The 21,635-nt window shown below is 44.1% G+C and overlaps 3 protein-coding genes and 1 long non-coding RNA gene across 5 annotated transcripts; 3 read left to right on the top strand and 1 right to left on the bottom strand.

Moving 5' to 3' along the window:
* The first annotated feature begins 258 nt into the window (after nucleotides 1-258).
* coro1a (coronin, actin binding protein, 1A) lies at nucleotides 259-7,693 on the top strand. 2 transcript variants are annotated; one of them, XM_046414753.1, is made up of 11 exons: nucleotides 259-415; nucleotides 1,641-1,844; nucleotides 3,048-3,170; nucleotides 3,281-3,410; nucleotides 4,401-4,582; nucleotides 5,103-5,222; nucleotides 5,994-6,098; nucleotides 6,185-6,330; nucleotides 6,741-6,798; nucleotides 6,905-7,120; nucleotides 7,363-7,693. In XM_046414753.1, the coding sequence occupies exons 2-11, from the start codon at nucleotides 1,647-1,649 to the stop codon at nucleotides 7,450-7,452; spliced, it is 1,368 nt and encodes a 455-aa protein (XP_046270709.1). In that variant the 5' UTR covers nucleotides 259-415; nucleotides 1,641-1,646; the 3' UTR covers nucleotides 7,453-7,693. The 2 variants fall into 2 exon arrangements, with proteins under 2 accessions (XP_046270709.1, XP_046270710.1); XM_046414754.1 differs by lacking the exon at nucleotides 259-415 and adding an exon at nucleotides 1,386-1,514.
* A 52-nt stretch (nucleotides 7,694-7,745) lies between these two features.
* Nucleotides 7,746-11,341, bottom strand: cldni (claudin i). The gene is made up of 3 exons (XM_046414756.1): nucleotides 11,200-11,341; nucleotides 9,529-9,661; nucleotides 7,746-8,920 (listed from the first exon to the last, which is right to left on the bottom strand). Exons 2-3 carry the CDS (start codon nucleotides 9,658-9,660, stop codon nucleotides 8,420-8,422), a joined length of 633 nt encoding a protein of 210 aa, XP_046270712.1. The 5' UTR covers nucleotide 9,661; nucleotides 11,200-11,341; the 3' UTR covers nucleotides 7,746-8,419.
* Nucleotides 9,657-11,203, top strand: LOC124072952. The gene is made up of 2 exons (XR_006845614.1): nucleotides 9,657-9,897; nucleotides 10,561-11,203. It is a non-coding gene; the product is annotated as an uncharacterized LOC124072952 (long non-coding RNA).
* Nucleotides 11,342-12,618: 1,277 nt separating the features above from the next.
* Nucleotides 12,619-20,438, top strand: ppp1caa (protein phosphatase 1, catalytic subunit, alpha isozyme a). The gene is made up of 8 exons (XM_046415600.1): nucleotides 12,619-12,789; nucleotides 13,091-13,201; nucleotides 18,087-18,218; nucleotides 18,463-18,693; nucleotides 18,787-18,891; nucleotides 18,977-19,200; nucleotides 19,380-19,514; nucleotides 19,749-20,438. Exons 2-8 carry the CDS (start codon nucleotides 13,147-13,149, stop codon nucleotides 19,863-19,865), a joined length of 999 nt encoding a protein of 332 aa, XP_046271556.1. The 5' UTR covers nucleotides 12,619-12,789; nucleotides 13,091-13,146; the 3' UTR covers nucleotides 19,866-20,438.
* Nucleotides 20,439-21,635: the final 1,197 nt, after the last annotated feature.

Genomic DNA, 21,635 nt, shown 5'->3' on the forward strand with positions numbered 1-21,635 from the left:
ATAACGTTTAACCCTTCAAAGATCACCGCACCTTTCAGAAATGCACCGACTGTGATCGTTTAAAGACACCTGGGCCACAGTGGCCTCAATGTGCTGCATTCATCTGCTGGCACCTGAGGCCTGAACTCCACAAGTAAGTAATTATGTCTCGTCCTGACGTTTTTAATCTTATTGCAATCTTACATAAAGATTTCAGAAAACCTGCACTCTCTTCTCCTTCTTGTTGTCCTCTGCAGTATTTCAACCCCAAAAAATGTCACCGGAGACACCTCCCACTTCCACCAGCATTTGAAAGTCACTTCCTCCATGTGATGTACTTGAACCTACATTCCCCTCTGAGTCCTCATTCTGCTGGCAGGGTGTCTGCTGCACCGCTGAAACTCCTCGAGCCGAATCGCCCCCGCGCGACTCCCAGGTAGGCCTGCAGCATCGGCCTGCACTTTGTCACACAGCCTGACCTGCAGTTCATCCCAGGAGGTGTAATTTGATCTGTAATAGATATATTTATTATCATATAACGTGTGAATAGCAGGTAAAGCTAATGGGTCATTCATCGATTTGAATTCAGCATCTTCATGTTCCACATGAGTTTCTCCTGTTTCAAGTTAGTGAATTGTTTCCTGCTGTGTGCCAAGCGATGTTTTCCATCACAGCACAGATAGAGACACGGTGGTGGAGAGGGAGATTATTGACATGCATCTGGGCTCCTGATAAAATTACAGCTCGCTCTGTAAAGGATTATTAAATTAGGTGCACAACAGCCAGAGATCTTGTGATGCACATGCAGCAAAACGGTCGTACGCCTCAGAGTCTGAGCTTAGGCGCGGCTGCAGATTTCAGGAAGTAGAATCTACAAATGGAGGTAAAGCACAACATATTCAGTGTTTCTGATTGATGGCTGCGCTGCTAAGTGGTGTGAGCTTTGTTTGTTTGTTTCGCAGCTGGTTTTGAGTGGGATCGGACATGCTTTGTGCCACGACACAAATCTCATGACTCGTTCAGTTTTTTGGCGCCGGCCAAAGAGGACTTTACTGTATGAATTTGAACTTTTCCAGTGTGTTTAAATCAGTGAGAGTCTGAGTGTGTGTGTGTGAAAAGACAAATTTGGTGAGAGAGAGGGAGGCTGGTGGTTTTGCTGCTCAGTCTGAAGGATGTGGTGTAACTGCTGCTGCTTTTGGCAACTCAGCTGCCAGTTTGGGCAAACGGCATGTGCAGCTCAACCGATGAGGACGAGCATCTTTTTTGTAATGCCTATAAGGTCTTCACGCTGTTGTCTTGTACAATTGCATTCAGTGTGCACAGTTATTTAAGTAACACAGAGAATCCCAATTAGGCGGAAGAGAGAAGGGGGCAGAGTAGCAGCCACAGACAGAGGAAGCAGTTGTGAAAGCTTTTGCTTCCTCTTTTTCTGTTTTTTTTTTCCAAGCTGTCCTCTGTGGTATCGGCAGCTTTGTGTCTGTCATTTCATTTCCACATGAACACTAGTAGCATAAACGTAAAGAGAATCATCGCAGGTAGATCTTTTTGGCACCTTACATGCATTCAAATGATCTTTGTGTCAGGTTTTGCTGCAGGCTTTGTGCTCACATAAAAGTCTGTCCTTTTTCACCCTGAGCCTGTCCTCATGTATTTGTCTCCAGTTCACCATGTCCAGGAAGGTTGTGAGGACCAGTAAGTTCCGTCACGTCTTTGGTCAGGCTGTGAAAGCGGACCAGTGCTACGATGACATCCGAATCTCCCAGATGACATGGGACAGCAACTTCTGCTCTGTTAACCCCAAATTTGTGGCCATGATTGTGGATGCCAGCGGTGGAGGATCCTTCATCGTGCTGCCCCTGAACAAGGTGGGTCAAAGAAACACCCTGCTTGTCTTGTCTCTTTACATAATACCATTTTTGGATTTGTTACATCTTTAAAAAATTTGCATGCTGCCAGCCGCCATCACATTTTCAGCTGAATAAGGAAGTTTGATGCTTTGAGTCTTTGTACACGTCACTCGTGCTGCTGTCGAGAAGTTTTCACCATATTAGGAGTTTGTTGTCAGTTCAGGCAGGGCAGGATGTGGGCTCAGCTCGGCGATTCTGCTCTCACTCATGGAGTACATTAGGAGGCTTAAAACATCTTTATTGCATTTTATGAGCCTGAAAAAGGTGCAGACCTTGTGGCCTTCTTTGCAGTCATCTGATCATCTGAATTTGTCAAACATGAACTCGGTGAAGCTTCTCTTAGGATCGCCTGCGTGTTCCCTCGGGCTTGTGAATTTAAAATACATGATGCATCTGCAGGCGTTGAAAAGTCTTGAAGCACTGAATTCAAAAAGAGCCTCAGGTTTTTTTTTTGTCTTTCACACGTGGCTTGAGGCTGCTCAGAAACCGTGAAACGAGCACATGCGAGGCTGCTTAATTCATTTTTGCTGAGCCCGACCTGTTGCCACTGCCGGCTAAAGCAGCCAGGAAGCTCAACAACTCATAATGAGCAAGCAGATATTTTGCAAAACCTTGAATGAGTTATCTGATTTCATTCATTGTATCATTAGGAAATATTCTTAGATGTTGCTGGGAAATACTGACAAAAATGTCATCAATAATTCAGCTCTTTCCTTCTGGTTTTCCATCCTTCTTTCATCCTCTGGCCAGAGTGCTCATGAAGCTCGGTGGAGACGTGTAAATACTCATGGTGCATTTGGATAAATGCTGGTGCTATCGCGTTCGTCTCATCTTGCTTTAAGGATAAATAACTCGTTCGGTGTTTTTGCCCGTGTTCATAAACTAACCTCAGAAACTTGGCGAGCTGAAAAAGTGCTCTGAGAGTAAATGAATTTTTCAGTCAAAGAGCTAAAAGACAAAATGAATCGTCATGATGCCCTGGGTCAGCCATGGAAGGAGCTCCAGAGGAACCCTGGCATTTCAGCTCTGGTCTCCTCTCTAACCCGGTCACTGTAGGCGTTAAGGAGTAATTGGAGGCAGACCTGTGAAATCAGCTGACTGTCAGCTTCCAGCCTCACCTGAGTTTCACCTTCTCCTCTTGATGTTTCTCTCTCTCTGCAGACAGGACGTATCGACATGTCCTACCCCACCGTGTGCGGCCACACGGGACCGGTCCTGGACATCGAGTTCTGTCCTCACAATGACAACATCATCGCCAGTGGCTCAGAGGACTGCAGTGTCATGGTAGGCGGCGTTACTAAGAGACAGAGTGTGTCAGTTTGGTCTTTTAGAAATGACATGACATTGTGCTGTAATGTTAATCTGTCATGTGTGCACATTCACTACATTGTTAGATTTGGGAGATCCCAGACGGCGGGCTGATCTCGCCACTCACAGACCCCGTCGTCAAGCTGGAGGGCCACTCCAAGCGTGTGGGCATCCTGAGCTGGCACCCCACCGCCCACAATGTGCTGATGAGTGCAGGTACACCCTGATAGACGCCATGCTGCACTGGGTCTGACGCACAGAGACTGAGAGTTCCTGTTCACAGATGTAGCTTGTGCATTAGAGGAACCGGTTTGAGTGCACAACATAACACAGATGTAACGTTGAATGAGACACATTTGTAGAACAGGAAGTTCTCACAACCTCCACCCACTTTCCTGCACTCTGAACGCTGATCAGCACTCTGGCTTAAGATTTTGAACGCTGCTGTGAACAGCCATTTGGCACGTGATGCTTAAGAGTGACGTTGCACACTGTGCTGTGAAACTGCAGCTCCCTAAAGCCTGGTGTTAATTTACCTGACGTTTTAGGTTTAGGGTTTAGGCCACAACTGCCTACCGAGCTGAATGTGATACTGATGTTAAATCTCACACGTTGAATGTTGAAAGTTCACGGCATTGCCAGGATACTTTAAAGGATACCTGAATGATTTTAGTTGCGGTTGAGACTCGGACTGGACAACATGGTTCAGGATGATGGGCTCATGATTTCAACAGAAGATGCAGTGGGATAAACAATAACTGAAGCTCTGATTCCTGCTCGTAGATGGTACAAGCCTTTGATTTATGTTTGCTTTTGAGTCTGGGATAAATGATTATTGCGATATATTCCTAGTGTAGGTTAGGTTTATTTGTGATGCAGGGATCAGCTCTGTCGAGACTTGTTCACTGGATTTTGAAAAAATAAGAAAGAAGCTCAGGATTCTGTTTGTGTTTGTCTTCTTGTCTGCGAAGCTGTGGCAGCTGTTGTTTACTCCAAACACTTCACGTGTATCAGAGCAGCTTTTCCCCGAAAAAAAGCCCCACAAAACTTTTATTAAATTTGTTAAATCACTCATGACAGTCAGTGATCAAAACTTTAAAAAAGGTGCTTGTAATTAAAAAAACTATGCAGAATGACCCTTTATGGCCTTCCAGTGAGCCGCAGTGAAGCCTCTTAGCTCTGCTGTCTCGCGTTGTGTCCCTGCAGCCTGCGATAATGTGGTCATCCTGTGGAACGTGGCTTGCGGGGAGGCCGTCGTGAGGATCGACAGCGTGCACACCGACCTCATCTACAGCGCCTGCTGGAACAGGGACGGCTCCAGGATCCTCACCTCCTGCAAAGACAAGACCATGCGGGTGCTGGACCCACGCAAGGGCACCGTCCTCATCGTAGGTTTACCTCCTGCTTCCTGTCCCCATCCCTGCAGCGCTGCAGTTACTTTTCTCTCATTCGACTTGGTGATCAGGGCTCGTTCTCTTGATTGATTAGACTCACTGATTAAATGACAAAGTGATTGTTTCCGGTTTTGGAAGGCTGTAGACGTTCTGGTTTCAGTCATTTGTGAATGAGATTAAAGTTTAACGATAAAGGGATAAAATACTGTTTACTCTCAGGCTTTTTACTTAACAGATTTGTGCGATTTTTTCAGATTTTTTTCAGTGCAAAACTGTAGCAATTTGATTTTATATTCTTGACTTGTGAGTCCAAAATGGAACATTTGTAATTAGCACATTCATCTAATGTGTAATCAGTAATTTATTCACTTATGTGCGTTTTTATTTTCAGCTCTAACACACGATAATAATGAGAAGAAAAGCAAATGCATTTTCTTGCTGTTGAATCATTTTAAAAATGAGTAATTTGTCCAAATCGCTGCCTGTAACTCCTCCATCTCTGCTCCACCCACAGGAGAAGGAGAAGCCTCATGAGGGCTCCCGGCCTGTCAGGGCCGTGTTCATGTCCGACGGGAAGATCCTCAGTACGGGCTTCAGCCGCATGAGCGAGAGACAGGTGGCGCTGTGGGACCCGGTGAGTGTCAACAACCTGCTGTGTTCAACTCTCACAGTCACTCCAGTCTCAGGTGGAAAACCTTCTCACAAGATTCAAGACCCTGATTCTTGAAACAGGTTTTCAGATCTTTAGTATTCCTCTGTGAGGTGAAATATCCACGGCGTAAAAACGTAATTTTTCAGTTGAGGGCTCTTAAAACTTAAGTTGATGTGCTATGATGAGGTATCAAAGAGGTCTTTATGTTGGACCCGTTGTGCCTCATAAGAAAACAGACTTTCAAGGCCTGTACTGGCCTGTACTGTATGTATGAAGGCATAAATAGTACTGGACGTGTTTTTGATTTGAAAAGTCTAACCGTGCTCGGTGTTTGTGTGCTGGAGGTTTTAACTTGTTCACACACGCGTTAAGCTAACATTAACGGTGAGTGTGGAGAAACTTTCCTCCGCCAGCGGCCGTCTGCTTTCAAATGACCACGAGAACAAAACAATAAGCCTGAAGACACTTTCAGACAGCTAAACTGCATAAAAACCTTGACGGATTTTTTGTGGTATTTTCAAAATGTTAGTAATTTGTCACTATGGAGTTGACTTACTGTATTTACAACACTGTGGTTTCACAACCGCCAGCTTACGGCACGAGGACGTCGACGTTCTGCAATATCCCACAATAATCTCAGTTCGGTGAATCCATGGATCACCTGCAGTCTGCTCGAGCAGCCTCCTTATTCAGAAAACACTGGATACAATCAGATGGATAACTTAGTGGACGTGTCTGAATCTCTTTTAACAGAAGAACTTTGGAGAGCCGCTGACCCTGCAGGAACTGGACACCAGCAGTGGTGTCCTTCTGCCATTTTACGACCCAGACACCGGAATCGTCTACCTCTGTGGCAAGGTGAGATTAAGATGTTGAAATGACTCGTTCTGTGTCTGTCTCGTCCACGTGGATGCATACAGCTGGCTTCACCGTCTCCTTCACAGGGGGACAGCAGTATCCGTTACTTTGAGGTGACGGATGAAGCTCCCTATGTCCACTACCTGTCCATGTTCAGCAGCAAGGAGAGCCAGAAGGGGATGGGATACATGCCCAAGAGGGGTCTGGAGGTCAACAAATGTGAAATCGCCAGGTAGTCACATTTACGCCTTATTAAAGCCTCGTTTCCACTCTGAACTTTTAGTCCTAGAAGCTACTTTTCAAGGAACTAACAAGTTCCACTTTTCCGTAACTTCATTTTGAAGCACAGTGAACAAAAAACAAAGCTGATTAGACTGGGTAGATGTTTAAAAAATAGTGACTGAAATACAGTACTGCAAGTACTCCATCAATCAGAAACGTCCCTGCACTTTTGGAAAGTACTCCAACCTCAGCAGGGACTTTTTTGCAGAGTAAAATAATAATAATAATAATAAGCTCCTGGAGTTCTGGTTCCTGAGTAAAACTCTTGTGGGGGAAACGTAGATCAGGTTTTGGTCAGTCTGTCAGTTGGTCCGGTCTGAAATGTTTCAGCAACGATAAGATAAATATTCTTGCTTTCAGGTTCTACAAACTCCATGAGAGGAAATGTGAGCCCATAGTCATGACGGTGCCTCGCAAGGTGGGCCTGCAATGCGCACTGTTTGTACTTTCATCAGTCAGATTTAGTGTGTGCGTTAAGGTTCATTTCTGTCTTCAGCTCACTCGTTGCTTTTGTGCCCGTGCAGTCTGATCTGTTCCAGGAGGATCTGTACCCAGACACCATCGGCCCCGAGCCTTCGGTCGAAGCTGACGAGTGGTTTCAAGGAAAAGAGGCTCCTCCGAATCTGATCTCTCTAAAGGACGGGTTTGTAGCAACCACCAAAGCCAAGGAGTTCAAAGTTCACAAGAGTCTCCTGAAGACCACGACCGCCTCTGCAGGGAATCAGCAGGACAGCAGCGGGGTGAGACTTTTAAAGTTCAAACTCAAGCTGTTCCCGAGGGGGGTTAGCTGCAGTACATTTACTCGAGTAAAGACAGTAAAGAGTAGAGTAAAGTTTACTTGCATTTTACTTCAAAATTTCCATTTTATTTCATGTTGTACTTCTACTCCACTGCATTCCAAATGCAAATACTGTAGTTTTCACTCCTTACGTTTATTTGTTTACTTATGTTCTGTCTGCCTGCCTGCCTGTCTGCCTCTCAGGAGGTCCAGTCCTTGAGAAAGGAGGTGAAGGAGCTCAGAGCAGCGATGGAGGAGCTGACCAAGCGTGTGAAAGAGCTGGAGAGCAAGTAAACTACAAGTCAAGAAGAAGTCAAGAGAGAAGCAGTGGAGCAAACTAAGACTGTTGTAACTTCTGATTGTAGTGAGACAAAGGGAGACATTTCAGACAACAGTTGGAAAAACAAAAAACAACAAAGAAACTTCATTTTTCTTTAAACTTGAATTTGTTTATTTGGTTTGTCCAATCAGTTTAAAAAAATCCTATTTTAATATATGCTTTTAGTTTGAAATAAAGTCTTCTGTATTTTCAAAATACTGCTTTGACTTGTTTTTCTCAAACACATGAAGAACACGTGAAACACACGTTTGGATTACAGCAGATTTTTATTATTTATGCTCATCATCACACAAACAAAACAAAATGACCAACAAAACAAAGCCCCGAGTGTTACACAAAATGTTTGAAATGTTGCGGAGATGTTCCCTGAGGCCTCCTGAGGTGCCTGTGCGTTCAGACTCTTCTGATCACATTTTTCTGACTGGATGATAGAAACAGCAAACGAGCCAGAGCATGCGCAGTATAAACAGAAAGGCTGAACAGCTTTTATTCTGAAATAAATGTTCACCTAAGATGATCATTTTTCCTCTCGCCGATCTTGAATTTCACTTTATGCTTATGTGCTGACACTTGAAGGCGCATATTTCATGAGAAAATAAGACTTTCATTGCAACCAGAGTGAAACTTTCTTACTTCTGTGCTTACAAAGTGTTGAGTTTGATGTTTAAGTTACAGCTCGTATCCCTTTTGTTTCCCGTTTACTATCAGATGGCTTCTGCAAAACCCAACACCCGAGAGCCAAACAGCCTCCAACCCAACAAAAGTGGGAATATGAAAGGGAAGAAAACATCATCAGTATTCAGTATTTACAGAGACCTGTTTTGTCCCAAGAATAAAAACATAAAACCCTCAGTGTCACCCACTCCGGGTCGCCATCACCCCCCCTCGTCCCCCCTCACTGCAGTCCCCTTCGTAAAGACACTACACGTAGTTTTTATTCGGGGCGGAGGCGCTGTTGCTGTAGTACTTCGCGGTTCCCGAGCTGCCAGACTTGGGCCTGCTGAAGCAGCACAGCAGAGCCCCGGCCAGGATGAGGAGCGCGCCGGCCCCCCAGCCCACAAAGATACAAGCTCCCAGCTCCCTCTTCTGGGAGGCGGGCACCAGGGGGTCGTTGAAATCTCGCACAACAATGTGGGCGGACCAGCTGACGGGGATGATGACCAAGAGGCCGGCCAGCAGCAATCCTATGCCGGCCACCAGGCTGATCCTGGGCTTGGCGTCTTCGTTCTGCACGCAGGTGGTGAAGTCGGCCCCGCAGAAGAGGATGAGGATGCTGAGGCAGCTGAACATGCAGCTGATGATGGTCAGGGCGCGGGCGACCTGCAGGTCGGACGGCAGCACCAGCAGGGAGTCGTAGTTCTTGCACTGCTGCTGGCCGGTACTCTGCACCACACAGCTCATCCACACACCGTCCTGAGTGCTCTGCACGCGCGCACACACACACACACACACACACACACGGTCAGTCGCTTTGTGTTCGTGTTCAGTGCTGTTGAAGTATTTCCTGTTTGCCCTCCTCCTGCTCACCACATTTCAGTGGGAAATCCTATGATTTTACGTTTATTTACTCCGCTTGAGTGACCAGTGAGTTTGTTCCACGAGGTTTTGACAGAAAATATGTTGCGTTTCTACACGTTAGAGCACAAGTAGTTGAAATTATCTCCAGCTCGTGAAAGTGACAGCAGCTCCGCTCAGTTCAACATGCTCAGTGCAGGAAGTCATCTTTTTAAAATTAAGTTTTTATTAAATAACAAACTGAGTGTTGTTACTGTTAGGTTCCTGGAGATAAATCACGTAAACATATTCTAACAAACGGGTAAACATGCTGTAAAGTTAATGACCATCATAAACTGTTGAAACTAAAAATTAAAACGTCGTGTTTAGTGGCTGTGTTCACTAACTTTAAAAGCATCAGAAATCAATCTTAATAATTGTATACTGTTAGCCTCTTGTGCTGTGTTTAACATTTTAGTGGTTTTGTTGCACTCAAAATGTTCCTTTCAAAATAAGAGTCTGGAGTTTCTCGTTACCTGTGCAGTCACGATGTTGTTGCCTGTGAAGGAGGACACCTTCCAGCGCGGGACGGCGCAGCACACGATCACCCCGATCAGGCCGAGGACCCCAAGGGCCACACATACAATCTGGACTCCGCTGGATCCCATTCTGAAACGAAGGACAAGACAGAGAGAAAAACCCCGAGGGCGTCAAGGCGGTGACGACAGCTCAGGTGGTCTGAGGGGTTTGTTTTGTTGCTGTGTGTTTTTGTGGGGAAGAATTACATGCTAAGAGTTTTGTTTAATCTTTCATTGCTTCAGTCTTGCTCGAGTTTTAAATCTCATCCTGTTTCCCTCCTTGGGTTGGAGAGGAGGAGTTGCTGAATCTCTTCACAAATCTAAAATGTAAGAGATATTTATTTGTTGCTCCTGTGGCGTTACTGTTGTTTTTGTTGTGGTTGCATAGCTGAGCACACACACACACACACACACACACACACACCAGCTCCCTCTGACAAGCCTTCACAGGATAATGTGGCTTAGGGCTACGTTTTAAAACAAATTCATGTCCTGACAGGCTCGGGCCTCTCAGATCTCCTCTCAGGGCTGTCTGAGCCACTCCCTCACATCTTCTTACTCCCAGAGTCTGCTTTGCTTATTTATTTTAGGCTTTTCTAATTCACGTTCATACAAATTAAAGTTAATGTACCTGAAGACTGATGGAAGCTGTTTGCATGCAGTTTGTGTACATTTGATCACGAGACAGAGGATCTTTAATTGTTTATAAATACAAAAAGTTTCATTGCTGTTGCCTTTTTTTCAGGTGGATGTTATGTTGTGATACTGCAAAAATTAAAGAAAAAAATAACATTAAAACTTAAAGGAAAATTTGACGTAAATTCAGATACTGGAAAAACGCACATGAATAATAAAGAAACATTAATTCAAAGTTAGATCAGTGAAACGCAGGCCTGTTTTCTCCCCAGACAGCATGTCTATTTTAATACAGTATATGTAAATAATGTTTTCATGCAGCGCAGCCCTTCCTTTTGTTGTTCATCCATGCAGGTGATTCAAACGATCCCTTACCACCCAAAAACACCCAGAGGAGGACGGATTGTCTCGTAGCCACAGGTGACCATTAAATCTAACTTCCTACACCGTAAATGTGGTGAGACGACAAAGACGAGCCGACGGTCCAGTCGGGGTTGGACGGGATAACTTGTGCTGGATTTAGACCGGGACAAAAATATCTTACTTTTAAGCATATGTGACCCGCCCCAGATCACACGCTTTCTGAGCAGATTGAACACTGAAAACTAATCCGATGTGGGTCACCGGATTCCTAAAAACTCATTTACTTTTTCCTCAAAATTACTGATTGCAAAGAAAACAACATCCTCTCAAATTAAGGGACACACGTGAAGTCTGATCAAACCTCAGAAATCACAGACTAATAATGATTTAAAAAATACTTCCCAAACATGCTGCTGAGCCTCTCATACCTTTTTTTTTTTTTCTTTCTGTCACAGCTGTTTATTTGCTCTTTATTTCCATGATTTTTTTTGGCCATGAAAGAGCTATTCACCTAATCCCCCAGCAATCCTTTCATCCTCTGTCATTTCAAGCTTTTGTAAAATCATACCTCTTTTCAAAGCTCATCCTGTCCATCTGCATAAAAAGTGGATTAAATAAAAAGATGCCCACCTTTTATTTTGCGTCCTCTGAACTTCTGAAAAATTAGCCGAGCTTCTTCCTTTCTTCTGCCTGCGTTCTTCTGAAGATGCTGTTTTCTGATGGACAAGTTCTGCACAGACACTGAGTGATGGGAGGGGGTATTTGTAGGGGAATGTGAGGTTTAGGGTGGGGTCGAGCTCCGACAGGGAAGTACACAGGAGGAGAGGACCTCAAAACCAGACTGGACTTGTCTTGTGAGTATGTTTCCCTCTCTTTTTCCACCTTAGACTTGTTGTGGATCTCAGAGGAGATTCTTTAGATACGCCTCAGAGTTTGCATGACCAGTTGATCTAAAACCCAAACCCTGAGAGTGTTGTGATCACAGCAGCGATGCTGAATGAAGATTCATTTTGGTTGCTAAAAAAGGAAAACTGAGTCATTGGTCTTTCATACCTGCCCCTCTACACCTTCTTCTGTCGAAACTGTGATGACGAATGGAGGCTGATGTGGGAAACTGAGACTGAGTGGGTTTAAGATTTTACGCAAGATTGTGAGCGGAGTTTCATGGATCGTGAATGAAGACATAAAAAGGAATGTTGTGAAATCAATTAAGTGTGGTCTCCATTAGCACATTCAACAACAGAGAGACAGAGTGACATTGACACATAGTTTTGGTTTGCATGACACACGGAGACAAAGTTAAGTTTTTGTTTGGAATAAAGTTCAGTGACTGGGAGTACTTGTATATACATAACAAAATATGTTACGGTGTGTATCACCTTTCCCTCCGGATCAATAAAGTATCTATCTATCTATAGTTCCAGCTCTTTTAGTGTCATCTGAGCAATCAGTGAGACGTCAGTGCTGTTTTAAAAACATGGCCGTTGCTTTCTAGGTTTTTGTTGCCTCATATTTGTTTAATGACTCACGGATATAGACACCTGACCAGAAGGTGTGTGTACAAGTATGCACACACACACACAAACACACACACACACACACACACACATATATATATTTATATATATACATATAGTGCTGTATTACACGTAGATTATAAGCATGTTCCATTGTTCCATCTATTCCATCAACATCTATGTAATTTTAGGCAGGCAAATTTTGAGTCTCAATAAAGCTGAAAATGATGATCCCCTCAAAAGTATTTTGTTTCCGGGCTTTTGTGTTGGATGTCATTGGATCGTACATGTGATGCTGTGTGCAACAGTTCAGATGAAATAGCAAAAGGTTGTATTTTAAACTGCAATTTCAATTGTAAACACGTAGTGGCGCACTTTGAGCTCTAACTCTCCATTGATGCCGGAGAGGAGTGTTACAGAGTGTGAGACGGACCCAGAAAACGTCCAATCAAAATGCTTGAATTCCGGCTCTAAATTCCAGGATGGACCAATCACCTTCTGAGATTCGTGTGAAGCCCTCAGTTTGATTCAGCCCAGCCTCCTACGTTAGACACTACGGTAGACACGGCCCTATTTTAAAGTTCCTGGGGGAAGAGTGAAGGGACCAGGTCAAAGCTAAGGAAAAAGGGCCAAGATTGATCTCAGAGGATAAATATTTACACATTATTCATCCCAGGACGAGTATCGTTAAACTGAAGAAAAGGTTCGGAAACATTTCATCTGTTTTTAAAGTTATATTACAAAGCTAACGTTAGCAAAGTAGCCGCTCAGTTGTGCTGCTGCTAGTTTATATGTATCGTTATCTACGTTACTTGGCTAGTAGCTACCTAGCTAGCTTGCTTAGCTCAAGCTCGCACAAGCTCATTCATTGGTCCAGTCCGACAACAGTGCTCGATTAAGCTAGATCGCGTCGCTCGTAAGTAAACCGATGTGTATTAAAACGTATACATGAGTAACTAACCGGAATCGCCCGTCTCTGTTTCTCTCTGTAATACAAATCTAAGGTGCAACACGGAAAACCAAGGACTTGACTGCCCGAGAACGTCAGAAAATACAGAAAATGGCGGAGCCGGACAAATTAAACATCGACTCTATAATTCAACGTCTCTTGGAAGGTGAGCAGGACCGAATCCCCTGTGCATTCATGTACTTCGTTTACTTTATGGGGTATCTTGATGTCAGTGAAATGTATATTTTATACACCAGGTATGTCGGCTGAAGTTAAAGGGAGTCACGTTATGATGTAGTAACGTTAGCCTACTTAAGATTGCTGTGCTCTCAAACTCGATGGCTGGATTTGGATGGAAGGTTGTAGACAAACCAAACCCGCTCTGTACAGGTTGTGTAGCTAACGCCATTATATCGGAGAGGTCATTGTTACCGTAGCAATCGATTACAGTTTTCATCGATGATACATTGTTACTGTGTTTGTTCCGTAAGGTTCCGTAAAGTGGCACGAATAAGGAACAACATCACAAACATTTTACGCGAATCACACCTTCTCCTACATTACCGGCTTGGGATTTTACGGTTTTTCCTTAAGGAATTAGCTTTTTTTGTTACACCGAGGAGTTAATGTTGGGCTGAGACTTATCATCTGTGTTTCTGAAAAATTGAAATAATCTCAGTTTGGCTGTGAGAGACTATTACTTTGACTTTTGGCCATTGACATCAGTCTACACTGGTTCAGTGTAGTCAAATAGAGCTTCTTGGTTACATGGGTAGGCTGGCTTGTGTTTGTGCTTACTGTTTTGCAGCTGAAGATGTGATTACAATGCTCAGCCACAACTTTCCCCAGAGTGACTTGTTAATGAGGTGTGCAAACAAAGATGCTTTGCTTGGCCCATGTTCACTCCTAATACCTGTGAAACTGCTGCAGGCCCATCTGGGCTCCTCCACCGCTGCCTTTAAAGCAAGATATGAGCAGCTTACCTCATTTATTTTTCCTACAATGCAGTGTTGTGTGTTATGCACTCCTTTTTGAAAAATAACCTTTCCGTAAGTGTGTAGATTATAATAGCTCTCAGTCATTTTTATGTTGTTACTGTACGACGTTTTGTGTGTAAATGATTCAAGTTGCAGGACCTGAACAAACTTGAGACATGAAACGGCAGATATGGAGTGACTGTTAATCTCTTTTGGCTCTACAAATCCGACACAAACATTCTTAAGTAGTAGGTTTTACATGTCTGAATGCCCTCTGTATACCGTCTGTGCAGGCAGATTTGTCGTGGTTTGAAGGTGTGTGTTTGTGTGTGTTTATCTTCACATCCACGATGATTGTGTAACAGGCATCTCGAGCACATGAAACTGAAGCATAGGTCTCTTTACAGCTGACTGTACGGTTCATCTGAAGAGCATAAGAAATAAAGTTGTAACCTCTGCAGTTGTCCTGGTGAGACAAGTGCACGGGGTGTAGACATTCTGCCTGCTTCACACTTACTTATGTGGAGCTGTTGGCATAGAGATTTCATTGTGTGACTGTTTCACGGGTGCAGCATAATGTATGTTGGTTGGGGTGCTTTTGGCTTCTACAAGCTGTGATTTCTAAAAACTGCAACTATAGTCACAGTATTAAAAGATGTTTTTTTTGGCCTCTAATGAGGAATGTTTGGTGTCACAAGGTTTCCTAGTCCTAACAATGATAATGAATGACCTTAGACTTGTTTGTTTACCTTTGTAAATATGCATGATCAGCATGATCATGATAAACTGAGCTGGTGGAGGTGACTGGGATTATTCACAAATGTGCATATGCAGTCGTAGTGCCTCCACAGCAGGAGTTTGACTATGCTTTGCACATGGATTGTTATACTTTGGCAGTGATAAGGTTGTCGACCAAACATGGGAGAACACAAACAAGGCTACAGTGACAGTATTTATATCCTCTTATGTAACTCACTTGACCTTTTTTTATCTCCATTTGTGAGTTTATTGCAGAGAGTAACCAACACCAGGTAATATTGCTGTCATGTTTATCTACAGTAGACTACAGTAGACTCAGGTATACTTGCGTCATTGCAGGTCCTGCTGCATCGAATGTTTGATAAATTACCCACTCAGTGTCCCATATGAACAGCAAGGTAACCCTTCTGCTTGATGACTGTGTTTCGAGACCAAACCAATTAAACGTGCTTGGATAATGAGCGGTTTCAATTGGATTACTGTCGTAGATCTTTAGCTAAGTGAACTCTGGGAGAGTGTGTTGCTAATAGCATGTCTGGAAAGTGTGACATCACATAAGCTCAGGCAGAACACCGAGCACTGAGTCAGGAGTGCTGGACCAAACCAACTGTTGATGCCAGCACTCCAGCACCGCTTTTCTGTTGTGCTGGTCCAGCCCTTTGTTTTCTGCTCCCTGATCAGTGTGGTGGAAGGCCTTTTGTCTGCTCCCGTCACGTTAAGCTCACTGTTGCCCACTGGCTATGTGGCTAACTTTGGAGTAAGCTCTGTCAGGGCTTAGCCCTCTGTAATCCACGTTTAAAGTGACAAATAGTGCTGCTGTATTTATACTGACTTTTCACTGTTCAGTACTTTGCTTTTAGTTGCATTCCCCCCCCCCCCCTTCAAAGTGCTTTGTAAGCACTATTAAAACTGGATTCATTGTTGTGAGAGACAGTCTTTAATTAAGTGTCGGCTGTTCTGCATGTAAGAACTATTGACAGAGAGTAAGTTATGCTTTGTTGCCTGGGTGAACACGACCTGTACATCTGTTTCCATATGCATGGAAGCAAATGTTATTCATTTTTCTGGCAGTAGCAGTTATCCAGTCTGTTGCACAGTTTTCCAAAAGTCACGCTGTAAGAGTTGTTGTTCCAATACCAGAATCAGAAATATTTAAATGCTGAATAAAATGCTGGATTGGATTCCCAGCAGCACACACACCTGTATTTGCTACTACACAAATAGCCATCGAGAGAAAGTAACTTATGTAGAGTTAGTCAGATACAGCTGTTCATTTTTGTTAATGCACTGGTAGCGGTTTGGTACTTCATATCAGCCAGTGTGCAAAGTTCACATATCAGAATCTGTGTTGGGAAGGATAAAATGGTATTGTAGAATCTCTCAAGTTTTGATTCTCAGATTTTTACATTAAATTAATTTCTCCTCTTTTAATATATTAAATCATGAGTTTAGGTCCTCCAAGTTAATTTAAAATGCTCATAAAATTGAAACTGATGTTTTGTGTTTTGGTGTCTACCCTGGTGCTCTCTGGGTTCGCATAGAAACTGCCTTATCAATCACATGAAAACTGTCTGATCAGTCACAGATGTTTCTTTCATGCACGTTGTGATCTGTGGCTCTCTGCTGCACAGACGCCACCACACACAAAAGCACTTTCACCTCAACGACAACCAGCAACAGTAATGAAACAGCGTTTGTACATAGAGATTGAATCCTTGTTTGTTTGAATGTTACTCTGGTGCCATTAGTATAGTCATTTTATGATTATTATTAAACTTTGGCTTATGAGAGTAAATGAATTTCTTGTGAGGGGAACCGGTTTTTCCATCAGTGTTCACTGGAATATCTTGTTTATTGGATGGTTATACACACATGATTGCATAGCTTTGCTTTTCAGTTGCTGGTTTTGCCAGCAGCAGGAAGTGCAATTACAGACTTAATGTTGTAAAGCAGTTTTAGTTTGAACAGAGCTTTTAGTTCTGCTGTTATTACTCACCATTATTCTGTGTCACTTCAATTGTTTGGCATTTATAGCATTTGTCTGTTAGCTGTGAACACCTGACAACTGTTCACTCAATTCCATAAACATGTTAGAGAGGACTCAGCTCACACGCAGCTTGGAAATATCACTGAGGCAGTTCTGTCTCCACTGTTCGTACGCTACCTGTTCAGTAAGCTGTGATAGAATTTGTTGGGTGGGAATGAGGCTCTTTGAGGCCTTGGCATCAAGTGTAGGAGTGGACGTGTGATTGATTTCGCCACTGATACGAACAGACCAGGACAAGGCTGCAGCACGCACGACTGCTGAGATAAAGTCACAGAGTATCACGTCTGCACCCTGTGGTTGGCACGCCAGTGTGCACATATCTTGACCTGATCTTGATGTGAGCAAAAGTTTTAGTTTGATGTGAATCATCCTCCTTTTCTGTTGCTGTCCTCTCACTCCCACCTTTTCTGGCATTTCAGCCATAACAGTGTGTACTGTAATGTGTCAGTCTAAGACAAATAACCTGATCTGTGTTTGGCTCAGTTCTGTGTGTATGTGGTATGTGTGAAAAAGCATGACAACTAAAGACTTGACAAACCTGCTGAATTCTTCAGATAGCATCAGTGAAGGAAGTTAGATGACAAGAAGAGAATGTTACTACCTTACAAAGACAGTATATATTTTATTTCATTTGTTAGAGCCTGTTACTTTGCCTTATTGGTGACTGCCTGCCGTCTTTCACTGTCGCACTATTCTTTGTTTGTTGACGATGCTTACTAAGAAGTCCTAATTTTGCGTTTGCAGTGTCTTTGCTGCAGCCACATCAGCGAGAAGAGGGAAGTGGGTTTCATGTCTTGCCCTAGCTGGGGTTTTAATTGCGACCTAAGCAGAAAGACGTGCTTGTGAGGCTGACAACGTCAGGCCAGTTTCCACTGATCAGGTTTTTCTCAGATGCTGCATCTCTGTGCACAGTGCACAGGTCGATCTTGTTGTGGTTTGATAAACATTTAAAGTGCGTCTTATCTTTATAACATCGGAGTTCTAGAATTTAGAGTATAATGTCTAAATGATGCGGTTACCTGCTAAAGTGGCTGCTATACTGGACTGCTAACAGAATTTGCCAGCATTTGGCTGGTGGGAGGGTGTTAACTTCCCAGTCTGGTAGTCTGGCCTAAATCCAAGGATCACGTTTCATTCCCAGGCCTCCTGTCCTTCTTCATTCAGTCTTTCTTACAACTCTGAGCCCAGCTGCATCTTTGTGGTGTTATTCTATTCTGTACTGTTCTTTTCTATTCTATCTTCCATGAAATGTCTGTCCCTGTTTTCAGTGAAGGGCTCTCGGCCCGGGAAGAACGTCCAGCTGACAGAGAGTGAGATCCGTGGCCTTTGCCTAAAGTCCCGCGAAATCTTCCTGAGCCAGCCAATCCTGCTTGAGCTAGAGGCTCCCCTCAAAATCTGCGGTAAGTTTTAATTTAGAAGTCAGCGTGTTAAGGTGTGAGATGTTGTAAAGTCTGAGAGCTTGCACAGTAGACTGACTCTGATGCAAGGGACGATGATCATTAACTGAGCCTTTGGACATGATGTACCACACAGCTTGCTCGTCTGTAATTGTCGGTTGTAACATTTGATAAACGTGGACTCGATCACTCACAGTGGTGTTGAAAATATGGTGTTCAAATTACGTTGATGTGCTGCCCCCTGCAGGTGATGTCCATGGTCAGTACTATGATCTGCTCCGGCTGTTTGAATATGGAGGCTTCCCCCCTGAAAGCAACTACCTTTTCCTGGGTGACTATGTAGACAGAGGGAAGCAGTCACTGGAGACCATCTGCCTGCTTTTAGCCTACAAGATCAAATACCCAGAGAACTTTTTCCTGCTGCGTGGAAACCACGAATGCGCCTCCATTAATCGAATCTACGGCTTTTATGACGAGTGTGAGTGCAGAATACTTTTACTAACAAGAAGATTGTCGGAACTGATCTCTTCACTTAAGCGTTAAGTTCTCGTGTCTCTTCTTTTGCTGGCAGGTAAGCGACGGTATAACATTAAGCTGTGGAAGACCTTCACGGACTGCTTCAACTGTTTACCCGTGGCTGCCATTGTAGATGAGAAAATCTTCTGCTGTCATGGAGGTAGGCCTCGTGAATAAAAGCCATGATGAGAATGAGATGAGGAGAACCAGGCTGAGGTGGGCATACGCTCTGTCCCTCTCTGCAGGACTGTCTCCTGATCTTCAGTCCATGGAGCAGATCCGCAGAGTAATGCGACCCACAGACGTGCCTGACCAGGGTTTGTTGTGTGACCTGCTGTGGGCTGATCCCGACAAAGATGTGCTGGGCTGGGGTGAAAACGACCGCGGTGTCTCCTTCACGTTCGGGGCAGATGTGGTGGCCAAATTTTTGCACAAACACGACATGGACCTAATATGCAGGGCTCACCAGGTAATGTTCGGTCCAGAGGCCTGAATTTTACTATTAATGAACAAGAAAGGCAAAAATGCTTGTGTGTTCAGCAAGAAGAATGGTGGCACTGAGTGTTACGACACAACCAGGACCTGACTGAGCTGTTCATTTTCTTGTTTCTGCCTTTGGTTTTAACAGTCAGTTATTTCTGTCCTAAGGTGGTAGAAGACGGTTATGAGTTTTTCGCGAAGAGGCAACTCGTCACCCTGTTCTCGGCTCCCAACTACTGCGGAGAGTTTGATAACGCTGGTGCCATGATGAGCGTGGACGAGACACTCATGTGCTCCTTCCAGGTGTGTCTGCTGCATGTGTTTGGTTTTCTTTCTCGTATAAATCCACTGATTGTTCATGAATTCTAGTGAGTGGCTCAGCAAGTGTTTCTTTTCTTTTTCATTATGTTGATCTCTTTTTTAAATGTGTCGATATTATTAAATATGAATACAAATGGATTAAGGTCCGCTGTCGCCTCGACGCAGAAGTTGGCGTGTACGTCAGAGTAAATGAGAGTTTTGTTGTCTCTCTTGCAGATTCTGAAGCCAGCAGATAAGAAATTGTATCCTTATGGCGGAGGGGGAGGAATGGGATCTGGGAGACCGGTCACCCCGCCGCGGAACTCAGCCAAGTCCGCCAAGGCCAAGAAATAACACCCGCTGGGCCCCCCTCCCACAACCTGCCACCCTGCCGCCCCGCCTCCCCCCCTCCCCCGTCGGCCCAACGTCCCATTCTTCCTCTACCTCCCAAACTTGTTTCTCCCTGTCACAAATGGCAAAGTGTCCAGGGTTCAATCATGTTTTTTCTCCCTAAAGATGATTTTTAACTGTTTGCTTGGCTGTTTGTGTGCAGTTTCTGTGAGTGTGTTTTAAAAAGAAAAAAAGATCACGAGTGAGAATGGTAAATGATGTATTCTGTATGCATGTTTTGTTTTGTTTTCTTCCCCCTGGACCCTCTGTTCTGTTGTCCTGTTTATTTTTTTTAAGTAGAGGTGGGTTCTTGCCCATCTGTGATGTAATTTCAGACTCGGGTGCAGCGGAGGAGGAGGAGGGAGGAGGCGTAGCTGTTTGTGTTGAGGCCCTGCAATGTTTAATGCTAAACACAAGCTTTTGTACATCCTGTTTCAGAGGTCTGTGTTTGTCTGTGAAATGGGTGCCGGGGGGTCGAGCGGCACGGTCAAACGACGACTGCACATACCGCGCGCACACACACACACACACACACACGCACGCACACATACATACACACACATACACACACACACACACACACACACACACACACACACACACACACACACTCACACTCACACTGGGTGCACAGGTGGATGTATGTGCAGGTGAATCCCTGAATGAGATGGAGTCACAGAGATAACATTTCTTTCTCTGCCCTTATGAAAAACCAATGAGAACGCAGTCATGGATGTGAAATATTTTTGCTTTTCTTTTTCTTTTTTTGGTTTTGTAGATACATGAAACAGACATGGTTAATTTCTTTTTCTTGCTTTTGTTTTTAGTTCACCTAAAGTTGAAGATGAATAAAAATAACCATTTATTTGAATTACGCCATCACGCTGATCACTTTGTGTTCGCCATCGCTTTGTCACGTTTCTGTGCGTCCTTCGCCAGCGGCTGCGCTTGTCTTTGCATGTGGTGCATTGAAGTGACAGTACAGCTGCTGTGAGAGACGACACTCGGAACAACGGATGGGGGGGTCAGTTTAGTCCGCTCTACACCTCATCCAAACAGGAGAGAACAGCTGGAAGCTGGACCAGCTTAGAAAGATGTTTCTCATTTTTAGACAGAAAATACCAGATTGGGGATCTCTTCAACGCATGTTGTTTTTGTGTGATGATTGTTGAAGTAGAAGCTGCTGGTGAAGTTCAGAAACAGCAAGTGAATGTCCCCATCTCAGAGATCCAGTAATCCTCACACGTCAGCAGCGTGGCCACGTGCTGTCGCGATCCAGCAGTCCAAACCACCGCTGATCAGGTGTTTCGGTTTGTCTTGAACCTCCACACTATGTGCGTTTTGCTGTGATCAAATGCAAACAGGGAGCTGAGGTGGTGAATCATTGCTCCGACCTTTCCAGTTTGAAGAGCTCGAGTCGAGGCTACTTCAGCTGAGTCCATCAGAAAAACAGAGTGGGCTTATTTTAATCTAAACCCACGCCAAATGAGTGCCACGTGCAAGTGCTGGACAGTCCTTTAAACCTGATGGGGAATCTGAGCACAAATTCATAGGTAAACCCCCATCCTGTCTGGCTTAAAGTTTGGGTGCAGCATCAGGTAATCCCCAGCCTTACAGCAATTAGTAAATCATTTTCTGTGCTTCTTTGATGGCGCTGTGTGAACTGTGCTTGCATCGCCTGTGACAGCAGTCTTTGTCAGTTGCTGTGAGTGTGTTCCGCCTTCCTTTCATCGG

The sequence above is a fragment of the Scatophagus argus genome, chromosome 16 (genome assembly GCF_020382885.2).
Source record: "Scatophagus argus isolate fScaArg1 chromosome 16, fScaArg1.pri, whole genome shotgun sequence".
In the NCBI taxonomy this organism is placed as follows: Eukaryota; Metazoa; Chordata; class Actinopteri; family Scatophagidae; genus Scatophagus; species Scatophagus argus.

Bases quoted from the DNA above. Each gene is read 5' to 3' on its own strand.
- coro1a (XM_046414753.1), top strand. From the start codon at position 1,647: ATGTCCAGGAAGGTTGTGAGGACCAGTAAGTTCCGTCACGTCTTTGGT. The intron at 1,845-3,047 runs GTGGGTCAAAGA...CTCTCTCTGCAG, and splicing joins TCGTGCTGCCCCTGAACAAG to ACAGGACGTATCGACATGTC. The intron at 3,411-4,400 runs GTACACCCTGAT...GTGTCCCTGCAG, and splicing joins CAATGTGCTGATGAGTGCAG to CCTGCGATAATGTGGTCATC.
- cldni (XM_046414756.1), bottom strand. From the start codon at position 9,660: ATGGGATCCAGCGGAGTCCAGATTGTATGTGTGGCCCTTGGGGTCCTC. The intron at 8,921-9,528 runs GTAACGAGAAAC...GCGCGCGTGCAG, and splicing joins ACAACATCGTGACTGCACAG to AGCACTCAGGACGGTGTGTG.
- ppp1caa (XM_046415600.1), top strand. From the start codon at position 13,147: ATGGCGGAGCCGGACAAATTAAACATCGACTCTATAATTCAACGTCTC. The intron at 13,202-18,086 runs GTGAGCAGGACC...CCCTGTTTTCAG, and splicing joins AATTCAACGTCTCTTGGAAG to TGAAGGGCTCTCGGCCCGGG. The intron at 18,892-18,976 runs GTAGGCCTCGTG...CCCTCTCTGCAG, and splicing joins AATCTTCTGCTGTCATGGAG to GACTGTCTCCTGATCTTCAG.